Source organism: Sphaerodactylus townsendi, linkage group LG05, assembly GCF_021028975.2.
Source record: "Sphaerodactylus townsendi isolate TG3544 linkage group LG05, MPM_Stown_v2.3, whole genome shotgun sequence".
Lineage (NCBI taxonomy): Eukaryota > Metazoa > Chordata > Lepidosauria > Squamata > Sphaerodactylidae > Sphaerodactylus > Sphaerodactylus townsendi.
Window position 1 is genome coordinate 12,371,769 of NC_059429.1, and position 25,955 is coordinate 12,397,723.

Here is a 25,955-nt window from a genome sequence, read left to right on the forward strand (position 1 = left end):
TGTATATGATAATTGTCATGTGATAATCTATTATCGTCATGTGATAATAGTGTAATAATAATAAGCTATTATCATCATGTGATAATAGTGTAATAATAATAAACTATTATTGTCATGGAATAATAGTAATAATAATAAACTAGTAATAATAGTAATAATAATAAACTATTATCGTCATGTGATAATAGTGTAATTATTTCAGGGAGATTATTAGCATTAAACCTAAGACCTAGTTTTGGGGAAGCAGTGTAGGTAACCCTGTTAAGTAATGTTAAATCCTACTGATTTTCATGGGAAGAATGAAAGCATGATCTTTTACCTGGGAGTAAGCTCAGTTGCTGGCAATGGGATTTGCTTCTGAGTAAACCCTCCTAGGGTCGTGATTCACCCATTTGAAGCCTTGCACAGTTGCTTCAAAGCAAAGCAAAACCACCAAGCTTACTCCTGAGTAACACACTTTAGAGCCAACCGCTGTGGTTTCTATACTAAACCTCAGTATTCACAGGCTAAATTCGTCAGTGGTATTTGGCACTTCTTATGATAAATAAGTGGGTTTCGGGTTGCAGTTTGGGCACTCAGTCTCAAAAAGGTTCGCCATCACTGCTATAAAGGAAGCATGACTTAATGACAACATTTTGGAAGACGTTGATTCATAGGGTCGCCATGAGTCGAAAGCAACTTGACGGGTACTTAACACACACACATAGTCTCATGAAATCTGGGAGGTGAGAGAAGGTCTCTTTTCCTGCCCATACTTGGTAACGGACTTTGTAAGGAAACTGTTTGCACGGAGAGTCCATTTATACTTGATACATGTTGATCCGAAAGACAGCTCAAGCGTGAATTGTTTGGGGTTCAGCAATAAGTATAGTGATAATGTTTTTAAAGACTAGATCCCCCCCCCCCCCTCGTCACAGACACGCATTCCCATGTTGGGGTATTTTGTTCCCAGATTTGTGTACCAAGCAGTCCGAATTTCTGGAAGTCATAGGGAAGGTGTTTCTAGTGTCTTGTATGCCCTTCAGCTGCCCGGTAGAACCGGCCAGAACCGTGTTTGTCCCCGGAGCAGATGTCCTCGATCTTGGAATGTCCCCGATCTTGTAAGTTCCTAGAGCAGATGTCCCCCATCTTGTGGGCGTAATTTCTTCTAAATCCTAACATACAGGTTGCTTAAACGAGCCAACATGGGAGGCAGAGCACACGCAATTACGCGGGATCCTACAAACGCAGGGGACAAGGGGTACCCTTTAAAAATACATGAGGTCAGAGGAGCATCAGAAAGAGAGGATGAAATTGTGATGGCAGCTATCACCAAAGTAACATTGCCCATAAGGACTAAGTTGGGGACACTGCCGAGGCAAGCTTTTCCATAGGAATCAATGTGAATCCAATTAACTGGCCCTAGAGCACCTTAAAAATATACCTAAAACACATATTTTAAGGTGAATAAACATAGTGTTTAATGCTGAAAACAGATGAACAATCACTCACACTAGGACCAGCTTCAGAGCCTGTGGGACCACCGTAGTAAGCCTCTTTAAGATTTGTCTGAGGGAAATATAGGGGTAAGACGTTGTCATGAAACAGAGGATTAACGGTAACATGGCCTGCAACAGCTTTGTCCGGTGATTTTTTTCTCCACAAACTCCTGCCCCTACTGCAAATCGATGAAAACCGAGGGTAAATCGGGATGAAAACCGAGGACAATTTTTCACTGAAAATATCGATGCAAACCGAAACCAATGAAAACCGAGGTTCCACTGTTTGTGATTCTCTGATAGCAACAATATTATCATCTGACAGTGGATCTGGCAGATGTCATCCCTAATGCAGGCTCCTTACGAGCTGAAGTATAGGAAATGCACCTGTGGCCCCCTAGTCTTAATTTCTACCTCCTTTTCCTTTCCCTCCCTCCTCCTAGGATGCGGTTCTCAATGCCTGTTATCGGGGCTGCCGGCTGTTTTCCATCTGTCATTTTGTGGATCCTGCAGCCGAGCTGAATGCAACCAGAGCTGAGTGCGAATCAGGTAAGGTATCCTCCTCTCCCCAGCTCCCATTCAGTTACAGTTACATGATCCGGAGCCTGTCTACCTTGCAAGGGTGCCGTTTTTGGCTTTCTGTGACAGATGGTGAAGGAGAGTGCAAAGTTCAGGAACAGATATAGCAGACACCTTCCCCAGTACCACAGAACTCTTTCGGGGGTTTTATGACAATTGCTTTGTATGTTTGGAATTGTTGGGGGGAAAGGTACCTTCTTTTTAAATAAAATAAGGAGGCAACACGTTGGTCTCTGGTCCCATCTCTCCATCCATCCATTTTTATGCTGCCTTTCCTCAAAGATACTTAGAACATCCTGCCCAGTTGACTCCTCTTCAGTTTTGCTGTCATAACAACAACCCTGTGATGTAGGTTAATCTAAAAGTACAGTAGCTATAGAAGAAGAGTTTGGATTTATATCCCCTTTCTTTCCTGTAGGGAGACTCAAGGCTGACAATCTCCCTCTGCCCCTTCTGCAACAAACCTTACCCTGTCAAGGAAAGGTGTGGGGCTAGAGAGCCCAAGAAGCTGTGACTAGCCCAAGGTCACCCATTGGCTGGTGTTGGGAGTGTACAGGACCTAATCTGAATCCCCCAGATGAAGCCTCCACAGCTCAAGCTGCAGAGCAGGGAATCAAACCCGTTCTCCAGATCAGAGTGCACCTTGCTCTTAGCCAACTGCTTACTTAGCCACCGGCGCCCAGTCAACCAGTGAGCACTGTGACAAGGTGGGGATTTTGAACCCAGTTCCAAAACATGGTTGGATTTAGAAGATAAGGCTCTCTGAACGATGGAGGTAAAAGTTCCATGTAGTCTGGCATTCTGACACCCAGCAGCCCGCTCAGGACAGACACAAACTTTCTCTGCTATCTATGCCAGATTCTGGTATCTCAAAGGTAGACTCCCTTTGGACATGGGAGTTCTATCTAGCTCTAAGAGACGCTGATAGACCCATCTAAGAATTTGACTTGCTGTTTTGTTCTGCATGTTGTGGTGGCCAGGTAGGCCATGACAACAGCGACCTTCCTCTGGCTGAATTTTCCCAGCACCCTTTATTCAATCGTGGACTACTGTTGAACATGGAGGTTCCCTTTAAAAGAATAGTTGTAGCTATAATCTCTCAATAGGCCTGTCTGACTCCACACATGCAAGTAATGTTATAAACAGCACACAATCTAAGCATTGTCTTGCTGGATTGAACAGAAAGGTCTATTTTCATGGGTCTGCAACCTGCGGCTCTCCTGATGTTCATAGACTACAAATCCCATCAGCCCCTGCCAGCATAGCCAATTGGCCATGCTGGCAGGGGCTGATGGCAATTGTGGTCCATGAACTTCTGGAGAGCCGCAGGTTGCAGACCCCTGCTTTACATCCTCTTTCCAACACTGGCCAGTCAGTTTTCCTTATGAAACTCATAAGGAGCTCATCTACGGAACACTCTTCCTGTATTGTTTTTCTGTAGCATCTGGTATCCTGGGGCAGACTGTCTCTGGCCACAGAAGCTCCATTTTGCTGTCACGGCTCATTTCTGTTCGTAGATTTCTCAGTGTGAAAGGTTCTGCTGGATCACACCAAAGCTCCGTCGAAGCCCAAGATCCTGTTTCCAGGCCGTGATCTTCCCTCCCTAATTATTCCCAACTAGCATTAAGAGGCAGACTGCCACTGAACCTGGAAGTTCTCTTTTAAAGAACTATGGCCAATAGCGATTGGTTGGTCTGGCCTTTGGATGGGAAGGTTTTGGAGGTCAGATGGAGGCTTTTGCGCTGCAGACGGGAAACTGACTTCTGGCAGGTCATTGGCCGGTCAGAACCTGCAAGAATTGAGAGAGGAATTATTGATTTAAGAACATAAGAACTAGCCTGCTGGATCAGACCAGAGTCCATCTAGTCCAGCACTCTGCTGCTCACAGTGGCCCACCAGGTGCCTTTGGGAGCTCACATGCAGGAGGTGAAAGCAATGGCCTGCTGCTGCTGCTCCTGAGCATCTGGTCTGCTAAGGCATTTGCAATCTCAGATCAATTTGCTGAGGTGGTGCAGGATCAGAGAGGATGAAGAAAGCAGCTGCAATCAGGGTGGGAGGAGGCCAAAGAACCAAGGGGGGCCCTTTGTTTTTGTATTGTCGAAGGCTTTCACAGCCAGACTACTGGTATTAGGGCCATGGTTTAGCATTCTCCTGACGTCTTCGTCAGGAATATCGATAGTTGAAAGTGCAGTGGAGCACCGTGAGCAAGGTCAGGGCATCTGAGGGCCTGGCAGCAGAGTAATCGAATGAAGTGTAGCATGTGAGTGGAGATAGCAAGGTCAGGATTCTAAGGAAGTAGCCTGGTTTGGGTCTTGAGCCCGTACTTATTGCCCATAGTCATCTCTGGTGTCTCTTGGGGCCGATTAGGACACAGGGATGACTATAGACAATAAACAATCAAAGGGAACAAAGGCCAGGCTACTTCTATTCAGATGCCCATACCTATTGACCTTGCTATCTCCATGGTCACATGCTACACTTCATTGTTACTCTCTTGCCTGGCCACTCCTATTCAGATGCCCTCACCTATTGACCTTTACTCACAGATATATATACTCCACTTGCTCTCCTTTCCAACTATCAGATCCTCTGAAGATGCCAGCCACAGATGCAGGCGAAACATCAGGAGAGAATGCTGCTAGAACACGGCCCTACAGCCCGGAAACCACACAGCACCCCTTTGTTTTTTGTTTGTCGTTGCTTTCAAAGAAGCAGTTTTTGACTTTGCGCCCTGAGAAGCTCTGCACAGGCTTGCCCCGATTTTCTGGAACAAAACTGGAAGATCTCATTGTCTCCCTCCCTCCCTCCCCCCCCCCCCCACACACACATTCCCCCTTCCCATTTGCAGCCTGCCTGGAGGCTTATTCCGGAGGAGCGGAGCAGTTTGGCTGTATGACTGGATGCAGGACGCAGCTGCCAGAGATGGAGAGCCGAGCGGAAAAGGTAACCGCTAAAATCTGTTCCAGGGGCTCAGACTGAGGTGGGGAACTCTGTTATCAGCAGGCAGTTTTTACCTGGTAGAAGAGAGTTTCCGGGATTCCGGGATGTTTTAGCACACACATATACTGTGCCTTGCAGTTTTTTATGATGACTTGGTGTTGAAGGAATTGCATTCTAGACATGTTTGGGAGTGCTCTTGCCATCACTGACAGCAGCTGCACAAAACCTAACTGTTGTACTTTTCTCAAGTTGGGATGCTTGGTCCCCGCCACTTAATACCCCTCTGTTGCGAGGACGAGGAGACCCCAGCTGTTCATTACTTATCAGTTTCCCCATCGGCTACCAACATGGCCAATTGGCCGTGCTGGCAGGGGCTGATGGGAATTGTAGTTCATGAACATCTGGAGTGCCATAGGTTCACCAACTTTGCTCTACCTTGTCTCCTGTGATCAGCAAGGTCTCTCCAAGGTCTCAGGCAAAAGAAGATCTCATTGAAGACTGCTCCGTAAAATCCTTATAGTCAGGATACTAAAGGCTATGCAGGGGTTTTCTGGATGTATACCAGATGTTCCCCAGATGTTTTCAAGCCCTTTTCTGCATTCATAAGGGCTAGTTATATGTCGTTGGGTCAGTCCTCCAGTTATTACATGGCTTGTGTTACTATTCTGGGCCCGCTACACCACTCCCGCCCATAAAACTTTGCAGTAGTGGCCAGAGGTGTGAAGCTCTGCCAAAGTTTTCTCTCTAAGCAACGTACTCTAATTTTCTACTCCTGCCCAGCTCAGTTAACGTGGCAGCCCTCTCAGAGGTTGCTCATAGCTTTGAGACCAAGCCCAGACTACTGGTGGGTGAACCACCAAGATCTCCCCAGGGGCATGTCTATCTTTACAGAGCAGTGGATGTGAGTCCTCCCAAAGAGGGAGTCTCAGAAGGAAAAGCCAACCAATGGTGGGATTCTGGCGACATCCCTCAACCATTAGTCTCCCCATGTGCACCCCTACCGTGTGCACAGTGGTGGGATCCAAAAATTTTAGTAACAGGTTCCCATGGTGGTGGGATTCAAACTGTGGCGTAGCGCCAATGGGGCTGGGCATTCCGGGGTGCAGGGCATTCCTGGGCGGTACGGCTGTGGTGGCAAGGGACTCCAGCCACTGCGCTTCGGTCCTTGGCTGGAAACAATGGCACGCTGGCCAGGCTGCCATACGCACTGCGTGCACCTCACTGCTAGACTCCTTCAAGTTCCGCTGCATGCTGAGGAGAGGAAGTGGCGAATTCAAGGCAAAAATCAGGCTGGCAAAACCAATTAGTAACCTCCTCTTGGCACACACAAATAATAAGTAACCTACTCTCGGGAACCTGTGAGAACCTGCTGGATCCCACCTCTGCGTGTGCACACACACACCCAACCGCCGCCCACTTACCTGGCTGCACCTCCTAGCCAGGGAAGAGGGAGCAACCGGCCTCTGGCTTCCCCCACCGAGGCCGCAATTAGCCAGCCTGGACAGGTGCTTCTGATCTGCAGCCTGGCCAGACCCACTGATCGGACTATGTGATCACTTGGGCAACAGCAGCGGCCCTGTCACTCCCTCTCCTAGGGGAGGTGGAGCGAGGGGCTAACAACCGGTTCGCCTGAACTGGCTGAATCCCAGCACTGATTAGTCAACTAATGTTGGTCCCTCCCCTAGGTGTGTGCAGGGGATTGTGCCCCTTCACATACAGCATGCCCCACCATCCGTGACAAGTCGCACTTCACCTCCTGTTGGTTACTGCCCTGCCACCACCCTAAATGCCGCTTGTGCTGGGGGCGGGGTTATGTTGCCTTCACAGAAGTTTTAGCCTTTCCCCCCGAATTGTGCTGTTAGAGCCTTTGAAGCCACCTTATGCCAATCGTCTGGTCTGCCTGGCTCCAGCTCACACCGCATCCGATCAGCAGCGGTTTTCCAGGAGATTGGGCTGGGGCCCGGTTCCCTGCAGGCCATGGTGGCCGGGATGTCAGTGAGTCTGACATGGCTGCATCCACCACAGTCCCTAGGAGGGCTGCAGGACCTCGCGGGAACTACTGGGATGCTCGCGGAACGGGCTGCTGGATCCCCTCCACTTCAATGGGCAGGCGGCTTCTTCATCCCAGTCCTTAGCTATCTAATGGCTCCTTCCAGCATCTGAGGATCCTGGAGGAAAGGTTTGAGGTGCCAACTGTTTTAGCCGCGTGGTGGCAGACCTTATATCTCCAGATGTTATGGACTACCAATTACATCAGCCCCTGCCAGCATGGTCAATTGGCCATGTTGGCAGGGGCTGATGGGAATTGTAGTCCATAACATCTGGAGTGCCAAAGGTTCGCCACCACTGTTCTAAGCTGTAACCCTTCTCAGGAGAAATAGTAGAATATAACTGTAGGGTTTTTTTGTCCTTATAAGCATACGAGCATATCTTAAAGGACTCTGCAGAGGCATAGCTAGGGAAAATGGAGCCCGGTGCAAAATCTGAGTTTTGCCCCCCCCCCCCCCCCATGTTTGTTTGTGTTTTTTGTATTTTCTAGTATTGTTTTGCAGTCTTGGCCGGGGTGCCAGATTTTTCTAGGCCAGCATTATTAAATTTTCTGGGAAATTTTAGGGAGACCATCCTGATGATACCAACCAGCTTCAGGTGAAGTTTAATTCAGGGGGGTCCAAAGTTATGGACTCCTCAAAAAGTGTAGCCCCCCATCTCCTATTAACTCCCATTGGAAACAATGGGGGGATGGGACACCCCCCTAGAGTTCATAACTTTGGACCCCTGAACCAAACCTCACCTACTGCGCATGCAGGGTGCCATCAGGAGAGTCCCCCGAAAACTCCCTGAAATTCTGATGCTGCTAGCCTAAAATCTGTGCCCCCTGCAGGCCAAAAACTAAAAACAAACCTGAAATTTTACCCCTGTATGCTGCACCTGAGTAACAGCGTTGCACCCTCCGGTCCCCTTGTAGCTCCGCCTCTGGGGCTCTGGTTTGATTTTTTAGAGTCACATCCCTGGCTTATCCAGGTAAAGGGACCAGATAATGGAAAAAATCGCTGCCTGAGATGCAGGAGAGCCGCTGCCAGTCTGACTAGACAGTTCTGACAATAATAGTGCAAAGACCTGGTTCAATACGAAACAGCTTCATGTTCATATATCAGCGGTCCTCTTCTGTGAATAAAAATAGAGAGGAGAGGCTGGAACTGTGTTATCCTCCCTGCAAAAAGAGTACTGGCTTGGGGACACTGGAGAATTTCCAGGTGGAGGGGCCAGGATTTCCCTCAAATTGCCCACCCCATGGCAGACTTCCAACTTCCCACTCGTGGTGTCACTCAAGAGCAGCTTTTGGGGAGGCATTTGGGGACTTTATTTAACTTTATTTAACAATTATTTAACTTTATTTATTTAACAATTATTTAACAATTATAGACTACAACAATGATGTTAATCCACAAGAATGTACTTATTGTACTATTGCAATTAAAAAGAAGACAAAAAGTAAAAACATTATATAATACACTAGCAGGGCCTGGCCACGTGTTGCTGTGGCTTAGTGTGGTGAAATGGGAAAGGAACAGTAGCAGCAAATCAATCGCAGAGACCAGCAGTACATGGTCATGCAAACACGCATGACCTGATACTGTCAATGCGATGTCATTTGATGTGTGTGTATCCCGCGCGCATTCGCTTTGGGGGTGTGGGGAATGGAAAGGTACCCCTCCACCACACATCTAGGCTGGCTGGTTATGATCCTTTACCTGGGAGTAAGTTTGGTTGAGTGGCAATGGGTGTCGCCTTCTGAGGGAAATCCTCTGAGGGGGAGTCGCTAACACGAGCCATTCAAAGTATGTCACAGTTGCTTAACTACTCAAGCTTGCACTCCTGAGTAATGCTGCACCTGGTTTTCTTAACTGCCAACCACAGTATTCCAGGGAATCTAGGGTGCTCTGGCCCCTCCCTCCAGTGCTCCTTGCATGTGCAGCCCCTCACTCTCTTCTCCTCCCTCACTTCTCTTTCCCGCTTGCATGCCATCTCCTCCGCCTCTCCCCTCCCTTCCCTTTCCCTCCCGGCTAGGTGGGTGGGCTGAGTCATATCAGATGCTGGGCACCCTGCCTCCCTCCTCCCTTGCATGCCACCTCCCCTCACCTCTCTCTACCTCTCTCTTCCCTTTGCATGTCTCCCCCCTCTGTCCTTTCCTCTCCCTCTCTCTTCCCTTGCATGCCACACCCTCCCTCTCTCCTCCCTTCCTCTCCTTCAGGTGTATGTGTGTGTATGTATACTTCCACTTCCACCTCGAGTGACTGCCTATGTACTACTTCCACTGCTCATATCTGGCCATCTGAGTGAACATTCTAAGCTGCTCGAGAACATTCTAAGAGGTGACCAGTTAAGCACACAGGCAGCTGCATGATCCTTCACTTTTCACCATGGAGCCAGGAAAGTTGGGCTGCTTTACCTAGGGCCAGGTGCTTGAAATTTCAGGGTAATGTGAACATCTAAAAACACTCTTTGCCTGGCTGACCTATAGTGGCTGGGAATTTTCAGAGGAATTGGCCCAGCAGTTACTGAGGTATATTGTCATCAACAAAAACACTGTTAGCTTTATATATAGATAGATAAATGATATTTATCCTAGCTTTTTGTCTACGAAGTTATGTCAACATTACCCCCCCCCGCTCCCTCCCTTTATAGAACTTCTCCTTCAGTGTAATTTCTCGACTGTTCGATTGATTGATTGATTGATTGATTGATTGATTGATTGATTGATTGATTATTTATTTATTTATTTATTTATTTATTATTTTATATGTCACTCTCTCCCAAAGGGGCTCTGGATGAGTCTGCACAACAAATAAATTGAAAGTAGAGCACAGTTTAAAGAGCACTTAACAAATACCAACTATAATAACATATACTCCCTTATGGCTCTATAGGATTAAATAGTTAAAACCTCTATTAAAACACAGTGTTACAGTACATACATTACATTCTGACAGCAATAAAAAGGAGATTACTGTCTTGAGATTACTGTATTGACATAGACTATAACTATGTCTAAATACTCCATACTTTACTATCAAATACTATCAAATACTCATACTTTACTGTACTTTACTATCAAAAACTATCTATTTAACTTAGCTCTTTCTAATGTATAATAATACAATTAATATTAGTCTAACTTTACTTTAACCAAAATTAAGGGAGTATAACAAGAACATGCCGGGGGGGGAAAGGAAAGGAAACATTGAGAAATACACCAGTCCTATACTAAAAAAAAAGAAAATATGTCACTGGAACAATATTTATGTCATAAACGTTTGAGATATACACAACCACAATTGCCAATTCTGTACATAGCAGTCCGCTGGTAGCATTTTAATTTTAGATGATAATCTGTCCATTATGTACAGCTGTTGGATTTTATCACGGTTTTGATATATTGCAGGCCAGCATAAGAAGTTAAAACGGGAATTTGGGGGGAGATTTGCAGAAGCTGCAGAGAACACACAAAGGCAGCAGACGGCACCAAAAAACTTTAATGCATAACTTATATGTATAACGTCGTATAATATCAACATATGTTATCTTTTAACACCATAAATATACACCGTTTTTTTTAAAAAAAAAAAGTTAAAAGAAATGAAAAATAAAATAAAATTCAGACTTCTCTGGTATGAAAAGAGGGCCAAAAAGATTTATGCGGATTTCCAGATTGCGGGGGGACCGCGAGGGGATAACTCCGTAAGTTTCATCAGGGGGATCGGAATTCCTTTGTACTGACCCTCTCCACAGCAGTTATGATGTATGGTATCAAGACACTTTTAATTTGACAAGACTATTTATTTTTATGTATTTATCTGTGCACACGTCACCAAAGCTGTTACCTGGTATCTTTTTTTCTCCTTTTTGTCGGGAAAGGCAAGAAACAAACAATGCCTGCCTCTGCATAGCAACCCTTGACTTCTTTGGGTGGTCTCCCACCCAAGTACTAACCAAGGTTGACGCTGCTTAGCTTCCAGGATTTGATGAAATCGGGCTAGCCTGGGCCATCCAGGTCAACACCAGAGTCTAGCTGAGGCTGTTTGCCATTACCTGCCTCTGCATCAGAGGCGTAGCTGGGCCAGAGTGCGCCTGGTATGCACTCTGTGTCGTCCCTCCCCCCCCCCCTTGCAGCACTCTGCCCCCCGCCCTTCCCTTACCATAGTGCAGTCTGGAGAAGCATCCTGTTCCCTTCAGGCTGAAAATGGCCTAATGAGAACTACACTTCCCATGAGACCCTGGGGCTCGCAAGGTCTCCTGGGAAATGTAGTTCCCACCAGGCCGTTTTCAGCCTGAAGAGAACAGGCCGCTTCTCCAGCCTGCACTATTTCAAGAAGGTAAATGGGGGGGGGGGCACTGCGGGGGGGATTTTCCACACACACCCAGGCGCACACCCAGTGCAACGTGCACCACCCGGCCCCCTGGTAGCTCTGCCTCTGCTCTGCATAGCAACCCTCGACTTCCTTGTGGCTCGCACATAAATATTAACCAAGGCTTCCCCTGCTTAGTGTCTGAGATCTGATGAAATCCAGCTAGCCTAGACCATCCAAGTCAAACTAAAGAATAGCAGAGGTGGTTTGCCATTGCCTGCCTCTGCGTAGCAACCCTTAACTTCTATGGGTGGCCTCCCACCCAAGTACTAGCCAAGGTTGACCCTGCTTAGCTTCCAGGATTTGATGAAATCGGGCTAGCCTGGGCCATCCAGGTCAACACCAGAGTCTAGCTGAGGTGGTTTGCCATTACCTGCCTCTGCATCAGAGGCGTAGCTGGGCCAGAGTGCGCCCGGTTTGCTATTGCCTGTCTGTGTGTAGGGTCCATCACACAAGTACTAACCAAAGTTGACTCTACTTATCTTTCAAGACCTAATGAGGTTGAGCTAGTTTGGGCCGTATGGCTCTCCCAATTTATGTGGGTTTGTTTTGGTCTGCTTACTAAGGGGCTACTGTTACTTGCTAAGGACAGCCTGTCAGGTAGCTGTTAATGTTAGGAGGGCATTAAAAGGATCGGACAGGCACTCACTTCTTTTCCCCTCGGGCAGGTTCCAGATCTGAAACCGGCTTCCTTCTCCGTCTTCGACCTGGTCTCCAATTTCTGCAACGACATTGTCAGCTCAGCCCAAAGTTTCATCTCCTCGACGTGGACTTTCTACCTTCAGTCGGATGATGGGAAAGTGGTGGTTTTCCAGGTGGGTCAGAGGAAGAGAAAGGGAAACTGTATCCCAAAGGCAGGTCAGAGGGTATCCCAGCTGGGTAGGCCAAAATAGGGGCTGGGCTAGGCTGGGCTTCCAGACCTGCATAGAAGGAAAGCATGAAAAACAGTGTTTGGAAGGTCCAGGTAGGACATATGTGGAAGTTCTGGGGGCACCCCTCTGACAATACAGAAAGAAAAGGCTAAAGCATAGGTGTCAACCTTGCAGCCCTCCAGATGTTATGGACTACAGTTCCCATCATCCACTGTCAGCATTATGCTGGCAGGGGATGATGGGAACTGTAGTCCATAACATCTGGAGGGCCGCGAGTTTCACACCTGTGGCCTAAAGCATCAGATGGGCCCAGGAAGGCAAAGATTGGAGGCAACATGAAATCTGATCAAAATTTGGAAGGAGAGGCGGAATACGTTTGGAAATATTAATGTTGTGGCATTTTACAATAATAATGGGAAGTGTCCCTAGGTGGCAATCAGCACTTTTTACCCTCCACCAGGGATCCTCAGCCTAGGGCAGTGATGGGCAGTGAACCTTTTTGAGACCGAGTGCCCAAATTGCAACCCAAACCCCGCTTATTTATCGCAAAGGGCCAACCCGGCAATTTAACCTGAATGCTGAGGTTTTAGTTTATAAAAAACTGGTTGGCTCCCTCTTCCTTTGCCCCACCCACTCGAGCAGGGGCCAGCCTGCTCTAGCCTCCAGCAAGTCCCGCGCGCACCGCTCTGTGCCTCTCTAGCATCTCTGCCTCCTCTGTGCCACCCCCCCTTCGGGCAGCAGCCACCCGGAGCACGGGCACCAGGCCCGCCAGCCGAGTCCTCCCTGCTCACCGCAGTGCGCACATGTCGTGCTCAGTGGCCCAGGCCAGCCTAGATGTGTGTGTGTGGGGGGGTGATTTTCCGCCCCCCACATGACAAACTCTGTGTGCGCATGCCCACAGAGAGGGCTCCGAGTGCCACTTCTGGCACCCATGCCATAGGTTCGCCATCACTGGCCTCGGGCCTGTGGATGCCGTGGTGCCTGTTGGCACCTTTTCTGTAATGCATATCCACTTGTTATTTAAAAAAACCAAAAAGATTAAAAAGGGAAAAGATGAGGAAAGGAAAGAAATACTACTGAGAAAAAAAACCAAAGAAAAGGAGGAGGGGAGGCTGTTTCCGAGCGCTCAGCAACTCACTCACATTGCTGATTCTAGATTTTTTTTTCAGAACTGGGGGGGGTGTGTGTGTGTGTGTCTGAATCCAGATCTCTGCAGTCCACCTGTCAAATTTTAAGTTCCCCATTATCTGGGGTGGCAATCTGGACAACACGTAATTGCACGGATAATCACTTGAGACTGGTTGTTGTGGGTTTTCCGGGCTGTGTGGTCATGGTCTGGTGGATCTTGTTGCTAACGTTTCGCCGGCATCTGTGGCCAGCATCTTCAGAGATGTATCACAGAGAGAAGTCTGTTATGTACACCTCTGAAGATGCCAGTCACAGATGCAGGAAAACCCACGACAACTAGTTGAATCCGACTGTGAAAGCCTTCGACAATACAATCTCTTGAGAATTGCCAACTCTCTTTTGTCCTCAGTCACAGCCAGAAATTGAGTACCCTGTTCCAGAAGTACAAGCGCCTAAGTCCGAGGTGTCGGAGAAAGCCTGGACCGTCTCGAACCCCAACACCGTGAAACCCCACACAGGTAAAGGAAACAAGTGGAATTGTTAGGGACTTGGCCATTATTGTATTGCCTCTGAAAAGAATGACATTTTTCCCTATATTTTAAAATTTGCTTTAACACAAATGCATTATCCTTCTTTTTGTAATAATAATGTTTTATTTTTTAGACTACAACTACAAGATGGTGTACCTGCCACCTACATAGAGAGATAAAAGAAAAAACAGATATGAAATACAAAGAGTCAACCTCCATTCCCTGAAAAATAACCATTAATCCATGCAGTGACATTTGATAAAGAAAAAATCAGAATAAAATAATATAAAGAGATAAAGAATTCTAAATAGATCCCATCTTGTCTTCACCTTATGTATAATATTTCTGACTAACCCCATTTACTTCTATACCAGCTTATGTTATTATTGTTCCCACCTTTTTTAAAAAAAGTTAGTTTCGCTAATATCATCTTATTAGTGGGAGCAGCAGTGGCGTAGTGGCTAAGAGCAGTGGCTAAGACCAGGTGCACTCTGATCTGGAGGAACCGGGTTTGATTCCCAGCTCTGCCGCTTGAGTTGTGGAGGCTTATCTGGGGAATTCAGATTAGCCTGTACACTCCCACACACGCCAGCTGGGTGACCTTGGGCTAGTCACAGCTTTTCGGAGCTCTCTCAGCCCCACCCACCTCACAGGGTGTTTGTTGTGAGGGGGGAAGGGCAAGGAGATTGTCAGCCCCTTTGAGTCTCTTACAGGAGAGAAAGGGGGAATATGAGCCCTTCGGGGGAGGGCGGTTTAGAAATATAATTAATAATAATAATAATAATAATAATAAATCCAAACTCTTCTTCTTCTTCTTATAACATGTAGAACACTTGTAACAAGCACCAAAAATATACGATCTTTCACTTTTACTAACTTACTCTATTTCATTCCTCATTCTACCTGTTGCATGCCCCTGTGTTATATATATATATATAAATTTTCAAATTATTTAAGCATTTATAATTAAACTCATCTTAAATCTATAATTTCTATCTTACTCTCTCTCTCTCTCCTACCCCTCCTGATTCTCAATTTAACCCCCTGGTGTTATGTTACTCTCTGTAAAAAGAATGAGAAAGGAAAGGCAACGGAAAGCACTTTCAGGTTGTCTGATTATCTTTTTTTGTTCTTACTGAAGAACTTCCTCGTGTCTTGAGTATCTGTGATCTTCTGGTAGGTTCCACTGAAGGCCAACCCCTCAACCAGCATCCATCTAAATGGAATGTTCTTCTTTTTCAAAGCATCTGTGAGAAATCTATACTCTTTACATTTCAGCAGTCTCTTGCGGTAGCTCTTTCATGATTAGGTCGCAACCTTGAAACTTCATTTTTTCTGGTAATACATACGAAGGCTCTTCGTGTCACATACATGACACAGTCCTGTGGGGGATTCTTGTTCTTAGCTGCTAAAGATCTTACACAATAAATTTTATTCACCATAGACTATTTCTGCAACAAAAAGTGACATGAACTTCGCTAACTGGAATAAATTTTTTTCTAAGTCTTTCTTCCTCCGTTTCTGGCATCGCATGTATTCTGACTGCACATTTATTTATTTTATTGAATTTATATCCCACCCTATCCTTGCAGGGCTCAGGGCAGGTCACAATATAAGATCAATTATACACTCATTAAAATCATTACACTTTTGCTTTAAATTTAACCAAAGTAATTTCTCCACTTGACAATTAATCTCCTTCTGATTTGATTTCATCTTCGTTTCAAGTGACATAAATTCCTTTGAAAGCCTTTTAAAGTCAGTAACTCTCTCTTTAATCTCCTTTTTTATGTCTCATATTTCCCCCATCATCTTGTCCTTCATATCTAACATTTCATTTTGCATAGAAGTTAATAACATTTCTAATTTTTGCATAGGGTCCGATCCACTAGCATCAGATCTGTCATGAATTCTCTTCTAATCTGCCATCTTCACTCTCACCACTAGATGTCCTTCTTGGGTCACCAAATTGCCCTTCTTTGATATAATAATTATTATAATTTTGTTGTATATCTTGGTGGGGCCTCATCTGAAATTCCATTTACGTTTCTGGTTGCCGTTTGTGACAATAAATATTATAGGCAGGAAAAAGGAGCAGAAAAGAACAAAAAAATCATCAAAGGATGGGAGTGTTTTTCTTATGAGGACAGGCTGAAGAAGTTGGGGCATTTCAGTTGAGATAGGACTGTGGGGATAGGATGTGTGTTTATAAAACCATACATGGAGAAAGTGGATAGTAATAAGTTTTTCTGCCTTGTCTATAATACTAGAACTTGGGGGCATTCAACAAAATCACTGAGCAATAGATTCTGGAGAGAGCCCTTCACTCACTAAGTAACTTGGGGAACTCACTGCCACATGATGGAGTAATGGCTGCTTTATTAGTTGAACGTAAGGGTGATTAGACACATTTATGGAGGATGAGAGAGGTTGGTCAATGGTAGACAGGTGCCATCAAGTTGCTGCCAACTTACAGTGACCCCATAGCATGTTCGAGGCAGGAGACGAGCAGAGGTGGGTTGCTATTTCCTGTCTCTGCATAGCACCCTTGGTATTCCTTTGTGGTCTCCCCTCCAAGTACTAACCAGGGCCACTCCTGCTTAGCTTCCTAAACCTAATGAGATCAGGCCAGCCTAAGCCATCCAGGTCAGGGCAGGTCTATCAATAGCTGTTTGCAACTGCAGTGAAGTGGAACCTTTCCGTTGAGAAATTAAGCACAGTTCTAAGTCAGGGGCCCGCAGCAGAGGAAGCCAATTGACTTCGTGCCCTGCTTGCGAACTCCCTGGAGCCATCTGCTGGTGCATAGAGGATGCTGGACTAGGCGATCTGATTCTGCAGGGTTTTTTCTATGATCTGTGCGACCGATTTACCCACTTCCTGGTACTTGTCAGCATGGAGTACCAGCTCCTACAGCACCCGGTATTCCCAGGCGGTCTCCCATCCAAGTACTAACCAGGCCCGACCCTGCTTAGCTTCCGAGATCAGACGAGATCAGGCGTGTTCAGGGTGGTATAACCGTGCCCAGGCTCCGTAGAGCAATGATGTTGGCCCGTTGCAATGCCCTTCCATCAGCCGTATCAACAGGGAGATTCACTAAAACCCCTTACCACCAAAGGCTATGCATATGCAACGGGAACTGTGTAGACTCTATAGATCATATCTTACTTTATTGTCCACTTTACACAGGACCCAGAGTCAAATACCTGTCACCTCTGCTACTCAAAAAAGAGTATGCATCTGACTTGCAAAAGATTACCTTTCTGTTGGACAGCTCCAGTAGTGATGCAAACGATGCAGTCACCAAATTTTTGGATTTGTACATAAAACAGCGCTTTAGGAGCAAATCCTGAACATCAGCCTTCCCTACCTGTACATTTATTTTAGCTTCCCTCTACTTGGTTAAGTGGATCTGTGTATATAATGTTGTTATGCCAATAAAGGTTCCTTGTTTGTTAAAATTGAGTACCAGCTCCTGGTTTGTCCCATTTTTGTGCAAGTTCTTGATAAACAACTTTCCCTCGCCTCTTTTCAGGCCTTCGGGAGAAACTGGAAAAACCTCCCATCGAGGAACCAAAGAGCAAAAACAAAGGGCACCCTCCAATGGAGACCCCACCATCAGCAGAGCATGACTTCCTGGGCTGCATGTCCAAGTAAGACTGCGTCGGGGGAGTTTGGTAGCTGGTTAAATGTTGGGCAGAGGAAAAGAGGGGCAGGGAGAAGTCTGGTCCAGTCAAGTCAACAACCTTTAATGGCCTTCAGAAAAAGTAACATCCAATATAATAAAACTTAGGACTAATAAAAGGAAACACTTCTTCACGCAACGTGTGATTGGTGTTTGGAATATGCTGCCACAGGAGGTGGTGATGGCCACTAACCTGGATAGCTTTAAAAGGGGCTTGGACAGATTTATGGAGGAGAAGTCGATCTATGGCTACCAATCTTGATCCTCCTTGATCTGAGATTGCAAATGCCTTAACAGACCAGGTGCTCAGGTGCAGCAGCAGCAGAAGGCCACTGTTTTCACCTCCTGCATGTGTGTTCCCAAAGGCACCTGGTGGGCCACTGCGAGTAGCAGAGTGCTGGACTAGATGGACTCTGGTCTGATCCAGCAGGCTAGTTCTTATGTTCGTATTAACTTCAAAATAAAATCTCTTTTACAACTTTACCCAACTATAAATTAAGAAGGCTTTCACGGCCAGACTCAACTGGTTGTTGCGGGCTTTCTGGGCTGTGTGGCCGTGGTCTGGTAAATCTTGTTCCTAACGTTTCGCCTGCATCTGTGGCTGGCATTTTCAGAGGTGTATCACAGAGAGAAGTCTGTTACACACTGTGTCCATCTGGCCATGGTCTGGTAGAAGCGTCCTTCCCTCTGTGATACACCTCTGAAGATGCCAGCCACAGATGCAAGCGAAACGTTAGGAACAAGATCTACCAGACCACGACCACACAGCCTGGAAAGCCCACAACAACCAGTATAAATTAAGAATTAAATAAGTGCATTTCTAAAGTTCATTCTGAACAAGGAAGGTTAACAGACGTTTGAGCGATGTCTTCATATTTGAGAACATTTTGTTTCATAACTTTGGCTAAGAAGTTTGCTACTATTTCAGTTGTTCTCTGATTTCTGTCACTCAGCAAAAGTTCGGCCAGCTTGACACCTGTTAAACAAATAGAATTTATTTTAACAAGATGATGTTTAAGCAGAAAACGTTGGTGGTGAAATTGGTTGCAGTCTGTTAATAAATGGATAAGTGTATCCAACACACTGCCCCTGTGGAAACAGTCTCTCCTGAGGTGGCGCTAACTTATATCTCAAAAATACACACGTTGCACTCTGGCTGTGTCCAATCTTATATATTGATCTTACATATAATTAAACAACTTAACACTTCTATTTGTATTTACATTTCCTTATTTCTCTGACAAAGTTCTTGAAGATACAGCATAAGTCTTCCAACTCTTATAACTAAACATAAATAATCACTTAGTCCATTCAATTCTTTGTTCAGAAACAAAGCTTCAGTTCCATATAATCCATATTCCAATTCTGTAGATTCTACATAAGGTTCTACATAAAAACATCTCTCTTAACAGAGAGCCAATATACCCATTAGAAGCCTCAAAGAACTGTTGGAAGTTGATTGAACATACTGGCATACTGAGGAAGACGCACGAAAAACGTTCTATACGCGCGAGACGTTTTTATGTAGAATTGAATGGACTAAGTGATTATTTATGTTTAGTTATAAGAGTTGTACATGGAGAGCCTTGTACATGGAGGCTGCATTTCCAGAACTGCTTGCAAAGGTTTTGTGCTTTCACAGCCCCCAAGAGATGACTGCCAACAGGTTATGGGGCTCAGCCTGTGTGTAGAAAGGGCCCCAAGTTTCAACATTAGATGAATGGTTGGCCTGTAAGTAAAATTTACTTATCTGGGGGGCAGGCACCTTTAGCAAAGAGGAGGGTGTTAGTACAAATGGGGAGTGGGAGCTCACTTGGGGAAAGGTGGGTGGGATTGGTAAACTTTAAGAACAGAACTGCTTTGGGGAAAGGGGTTGTAATTGGCTTTGGGGCAGACCCCCTGGCTTGCTAGTTGGTGGTTATTACCCACTGGAGACAGAGCCATCTGGGAGATTTGGACAGGTGGACTAGTTGAATGGGTCAGCTGACATTACGGTTGCCAACTCTGGACTGGGAAATTCCTGGAGATTTGAGAGAGGGTCCTTGATACAGCAGTGGTTGGGGTCAGGAAAGACCTCAGTGGGACATAATGCCATAAAGTCCACCGTCCAAAACAGTTGTTTTCTTTGGGGATCTGACTTCTGTCATCTGGAAATCAGGTTTAATTCCAGGAGAGTTCAAGGTCCCTGCTGCAGGTTCACCATCATACAAAAATTGGCCATGCTGGCAGGGGCTGATTTGAATTGTAGTCCATGAATATCTGGAGAGCCGCGGGTTGCAGACCCCAGCTCTATACATTGGCTAACTAAACCACTCTGCACCACAGGCTATCAATACTTGTGGGCAAACACAGCTTCTCTCTTAACAAAATAGATTGTATTATTTCTTATTTTAATCAGAAAAATATTGAAACATTTCAAAGGTTCAGATTCTCAAATATCAGTAACGGCAACAAAAAATACAGCTTCTTGCTTAAATATAAACTAAAGAATACAGCAAAAACCCTTCTCAGTATACCAAGGTGAATGCAGTCACTGTTTCAAGTATTTGTGATCACTCTTAAAGGTACAGCTACATGCCTGTAAGTACTTAAAATACATGCATAAACTTTCTTTCGGAAAGGAAGACGTCGGGGGTGAAACTGTGCTCGCTGGCAAATCTGCCCTGCTCTGGTGGCGAAGAAAATTAAAATTGTGCTAGAAATGGTCTCACTTGCCTTGGAGAGAATGGAAAGTGAAAGCACGGTTTGAGGAAATATGTTCAAACAAGAAATCTTCAAACATTCGCTCCTATTGCACGGCAGACACCTTGTGCATAATCAGTCTGTGGAACAGAGACTGTTACAGTTGGAAGGACAATATACATTTCATCTCAGTCCCTTGGAACCTTTTGGATTAAATCCAAACATTGATTTTTGAGCATTTTTGTGAAATGCCACAGGTGAAGTGGATTAATTAGTGGCACCTGTTGTTAGGAGCTGCAGCTTGTTAGAGCAGGACTTCCCTTTGAGGACGGATGTTGGGCGTGGGAGCATGCTGCCTTTTTGCTGTTCCCGGTTATGTCTCTTATAAACTGGATTCTTGGATGTGAAATATGTTTTGTTTAGTATTGATATACAGTTTCAATCTGTTTGTGTTTTTTAGGAGAGCAGGAGTGTAAACTTCTAAAAATAACACATAAGAGTTTCCTGTTAGCAAGACTTTGCGCAAGTGACTGATGATTGTTATATTATTAGCGCACTAATTATTTTTACAAATATGAGAACTCTGCCTATGTTGTGGTTCTCTAATAAAAGAAGAAGAGTTTGGATTTATATCCCCCCTTTCTCTCCTGCAAGAGACTCAAAGGGGCTTACAATCTCCTTGCCCTTCCCCCCTCACAACAAACACCCTGTGAGGTGGGTGGGGCTGAGAGAGCTCCGAGAAGCTGGGACTAGCCCAAGGTCACCCAGCTGGCGTGTGTGGGAGTGTACAGGCTAATCTGAATTCCCCAGATAAGCCTCCACAACTCAAGTGGCAGAGCTGGGAATCAAACCCGGTTCCTCCAGATTAGATACATGAGCTCTTAACCTCCTACGCCACTGCTGCTCCTTTACGCGGTAATCGGGCCGCGTAAAGAAACCCTGAGATCAAACTACACTGGAGTTAGGGCAGCCCGAGAGAAAGTTTATGCATTTATTTTAAGTACTTACAAGCGATGTAGCTGTACCTTTAAGAGTGATCGCCAATACTTGGAAGTGACTATATTCACCCTGGGTATATTGAGAAGCATTTCTGCCGAATTCCTTAGTTTGTTTTAAAGCAAGAAGCTGTATTTTTGTTGCAACTATTGATATTAGAGAATCTGAATCTTTGAAGCTTGTGTTTGCCCACTTAGGTGAAGTAAAGCACCCACACCCCAGCGGTTGACGTTCGTCTCCTCCTTCCCCACCCCTACGCTGGCGTGTTCCTTTCCCTTTCCCTCTTCATCAGCCAATTTGAAGTTTCCTCCATCCCCATGGCCAGCCATAATCTCGTCGTCTCTCTCTGGCGGGGGGCATCCGGGTGTTACAGGCGTTCAGGGCTGCCCCGCTGGATCCTGGCTGCCTGTCTCTTCCTCTCCATCATGGTGATGCTTTGGCTCAGCTGTGCCAGCTTGGTGACTGCCCCAGATCAGCACGTCAAGACCCAGGTAAGGGGAAACTAATGGGTGTTTCCGGAAGCTTTGAGTACAAACATTTAAGATGTAGTTTATGAATGAATTCCTTCCTTTTAAAAAAATTGGGGAGCAAATTTGGGGTTCTGCTTTCCTGGAGGAATATTCCTGAAATCCATATTTCTGCCATCCACTCCAGTGTTTCTGTGCTCCCAGTTACACTGCATCATGGTTTTTTGTTGTCCCAAGGCTACCTAAAGATTTGAGTCCAGTGGCACCTTAGAGATCAACAGGATATTCAGAGTAGAAAAATTTGAGAGTCAAAGCTCCTTTCATGTTTGACAAAGGAAGTTTTGACTCTGAAAAGCTCATACCCCCAAGATCTTGTTAGTCTCTGAAGCACTACTCAGCTCAACTCTAGCTGTCCAACTGCAGAACAACATAGTTACCCACTTAAAAGAGAAGAAGAAGAGTTTGGATTTATATCCCCCCCTTTCTCTCCTGCAGGAGACTCAAAGGGGCTTACAATCTCCTTGCCCTTCCCCCCTCACAACAAACACCCTGTGAGGTAGGTGGGGCTGAGAGAGCTCTGAGAAGCTGTGACTAGCCCAAGGTCATCCAGCTGGCGTGTGTGGGAGTGTACAGGCTAATCTGAATTCCCTAGATAAGCCTCCACAGCTCAGGCGGCAGAGCTGGGAATCAAACCCAGTTCTTCCAGACTCAATACATGAGCTCTTAACCTCCTACGCCACTGCTGCTCCTTAAACAATACAAAGATAAGACTACCAAGCCTATGATGCTGTACATGTCTAGGCAAATGTAACATCAGCCAATAGGAAAGAAGGGATAGAAATATGTTATTAAAGTAATAATAATAAAAATTGTATTGTACTAGGTCATAGGTGTCAAACTCGCAGCCCTCCAGATGTTATGGACTACAGTTCCCATTATCCCCTGCCAGTCCATAACATCTGGAAGGCCGTGAGTTTGACACCTATGTACTAAATGGAAAACTTGGAAAGGTTCAGAGAATTGGCCAAACAGTTGTGTGAATGATTTCCCAAAGGGCCATGATTTAAAGATACCCACCCTCTGCTGCTTCCAAGACTTGAGCACTCCAAGTTCCAGACCACTCGCTTTCTGCTAAGTGACTGTAGTCCATCGATCACCTTGGCAGTGGCTAAATTCTTGGAAAGCATTTTAAACACCCGTATTTAAATGTTTTAAAAGTTTTCTCTTTTAAATGGAAATATACTAATAATTTATATGCCATTAAAGGTTAAAATGAAATGAAATGAAAAGATTTAAAGATACCTTGTGGGAACTCCAGAGGAAATACGAGGAGCTTTGTGCTTTACAGTGAAATATTTTTGGAAATAAATAAAATGGAAGGTCTAGGGCAGCGCCGTTCAACTCTGGCCCTCCAAATGTTCATGGACCACAATTTGCGGGCCTGATGGGAATCGTAGTCCATGAGCATCTAGAGGGCCAGAGTTGGATACTCCGGGTCTAGGGCAAAGAGCTATTCAGCTTCAGTGGGGCTTCAGTCATCTAGAATGGTTAGGTCATGCCCCAATTGCTCCAGGCAGGACTATGCAAATTTTTACAGGGGCTTTCCTCAATTGTATTCTCCAGTCTTGATAACCCTGCTGCTGCAGACAGGAGCTAGTTGGACGATCGCCTCAAGTTACTGAAGAAAAAGATCCAAAAAGCACTTGTGGTTATTCCCCCTATAATGGGGGACGATAAAACCACCAGAAGGGCTCTCGTTTCTTCTGTTTAGAAGAAAAGAAAGGACATCAGTAAATAAAAGCCCCCTCCCACACTGAAGACTCAGAAATGGTCAAAGGGCCAGACAGAAATGGCTCAGGCAACGTGTTCCAGGGCTCCAGATCTGACCCTCGCCCCACCGAATATATTCCAAGGTCTGCGGGAAGCTTCCTGTGACCTCCCTGAACCCAAGGAAGGAGGACCCCCAGTCAATGAGGTGAAGAGATATGGAGGCCACAGGGTCCTTTAAGCGGACAAGGTCAGGTGCCACCTGTGAGCCATCGCAACCGCAGGAAATTCCCACAGTTTCGTGGAACATAAGAGGTTGACCTGCCCACCAGTTTGGCCCAACTTTCTTTCCTCAAGTCTTCATCAGAGGGAAGCTGCAACAGAGCGCAGGAAAGCACCAGTATGGTGCCCACTGCTGTTTTCTTGCCTTTTTTTGGCCATGTCCTTGTTTAACTGGGCTGGAGCACCGTGGCGTTTCCCCTGGGCCCTCCCAGCTTCTAATAATACATCATCAAGACCATACTGGGACCTGGTGGCCAGGGGTGGGACCCCCCGACCCCACCCCCATCACAGAAAACTACAACTCGAGGAAGAAACCCAGATAGGAAATCCCTCCCTGGCCTGCAGAGGCGTAGCTGGGCCATATTGCGCCCGGTGCGCACTCTGCGCTTTCCTGTCATCGTCCCCTGCAGAGCCCACCCACCCCCACCCCCCCCAGCCTGAAAGTGCAGGCTGGAAAATGTGGCCTGCTCACTTGAGGCTGAAAACAGCCTGGTGAGAACTACGCTTCCCAGGAGACCTTGGTGCGCACAAGGTCTCCTGGGAAGTGTAGTTCCCACTTGGCCGTTTTCAGCCTCAAGTAAACATGCCGCTTTCCCAGCCTGCACTTTCGGGCTGAACTAAGGTAACTGTGGGGGGCCAGAGGGTGATTTTCCAGGGGGGCAGGCATGCGCCCAGTGCAATGTGCACCCCCCATCCTCTGGTAGCTCTTCTGGCCTGCACAACAGGTCTCTCCATCTTCCAAGGAGATGCCAGCCACAGATGCAGGCGAAACATCAGGAGGGAATGCTGCGAGAACACGGCCATACAGCCCGGAAACCACACAGCACCCCAGTGATTCCGGCCGTGAAAGCCTTCGACAATACATTGATTACTTTGATGTCGGTACAAATTTGAGATGCACGGACAGACCTTGTTTTCTTCTTCTAAAAAAAAAGCTGCCCGATGTTCTATATTCCAGAAACTAGATCGAGAAGGTTAACAAAACATATGCTCTAAGACAGGGGTGTCCAACTCTGGCGCTTCAGCTTGACCATGCCAGCAGGGGCTGATGGGAATTGTAGTCCATGATCATCTGAAGCACCAGAGTTGGACACCCCTGCTCTAAGAATATTCTGAGGCTTTTAGAAATAAAAAAGGGCGGAATATGTTTTTAAAAATTGCTTTTATTACGTTTTAAAAACAAACAGTACAAGATATTTCATTTAGGAGACGCACTTTACCAACTGTCCTCTTGGCCTTGTCTGCATTTAATGCACTGGGAAGAGCCAGCGTGGTGTATTAGTTAAGAGCAGCGGACTCTAATCCAGAGAACCAGGTTTGATTCCCCACTCCTCCGCATGAGTGGCGGACTTTGGACAAGTCCTTTGGACAAGGCATCGCTGGACATTCCACGACATAACTGGGCACAGACTGGATGACTGAAGGTCCCCAAAAGCCAGCTTACTTCCATACGCTCACAAGAGGAATGGTGTTGACTTACAGAACTCCACCCCCCCACCCCCCAATTTCGAACTTAGTCCCCATTAAAATACAGGCAGCTTTTAAAGCTGGAAAAGAGGAGAAGAAGAAGAAGAAGAAGAAGAAGAAGAAGAAGAAGAAGAAGAAGAAGAAGAAGAAGAAGAAGAAGAAGAAGAAGAAGAAGAAGAAGAAGAAGAAGAAGAAGAAGAAGAAGAAGAAGAGGAGGAGGAGGAGGAGGAGGAGGAGGAGGAGGAGGAGGAGGAGGAGGAGGAGGGGGAGGAGGAGGAGGAGGGAGGAGTTTGGATTTATATCCCCCTTTCTCTCCTGCAGGAGACTCAAAGGGGCTGACAATCTCCTTGCCCTTCCCCCCTTACAACAAACACCCTGTGAGGTAGGTGGGGCTGAGAGAGCTCCGAGAAGCTCTGACTAGCCCACGGTCACCCAGCTGGCATGTGTGGGAGTGTACAGGCTAATCAGAATTCCCCAGATAAGCCTCCACAGCTCAGGTGGCAGAGCTGGGAATTGAACCCGGTTCCTCCAGATTAGATACACGAGCTCTTAACCTCCTGCGCCACTGCTGCTTCGTTTGGTTTTCCTCAGGCACATTACGAATGGGGGGAGGGGACAAAACCCAGCTGATTAGTCACCAAAGTGCTTATCTTCGCAACAGGAGCTATTCCCAGATTA

The 25,955-nt window shown here is 46.1% G+C and overlaps 1 protein-coding gene and 1 pseudogene across 1 annotated transcript in view; one reads left to right on the forward strand and one right to left on the reverse strand.

Moving 5' to 3' along the window:
• The first annotated feature begins 1,184 nt into the window (after nucleotides 1-1,184).
• The window catches only part of TMEM59L (transmembrane protein 59 like), a 29,766-nt gene continuing 4,995 nt past the window's right edge, over nucleotides 1,185-25,955 (forward strand). The window contains exons 1-7 of the mRNA XM_048497777.1: nucleotides 1,185-1,316; nucleotides 1,922-2,027; nucleotides 4,906-5,000; nucleotides 12,073-12,219; nucleotides 13,814-13,922; nucleotides 17,467-17,584; nucleotides 21,668-21,785. Of these exons, the coding sequence (XP_048353734.1) occupies nucleotides 1,185-1,316; nucleotides 1,922-2,027; nucleotides 4,906-5,000; nucleotides 12,073-12,219; nucleotides 13,814-13,922; nucleotides 17,467-17,584; nucleotides 21,668-21,785 (825 nt within the window). The remainder of the gene's footprint in view (nucleotides 1,317-1,921; nucleotides 2,028-4,905; nucleotides 5,001-12,072; nucleotides 12,220-13,813; nucleotides 13,923-17,466; nucleotides 17,585-21,667; nucleotides 21,786-25,955) is intronic.
• Nucleotides 16,839-16,957, reverse strand: LOC125434095 (annotated as a pseudogene).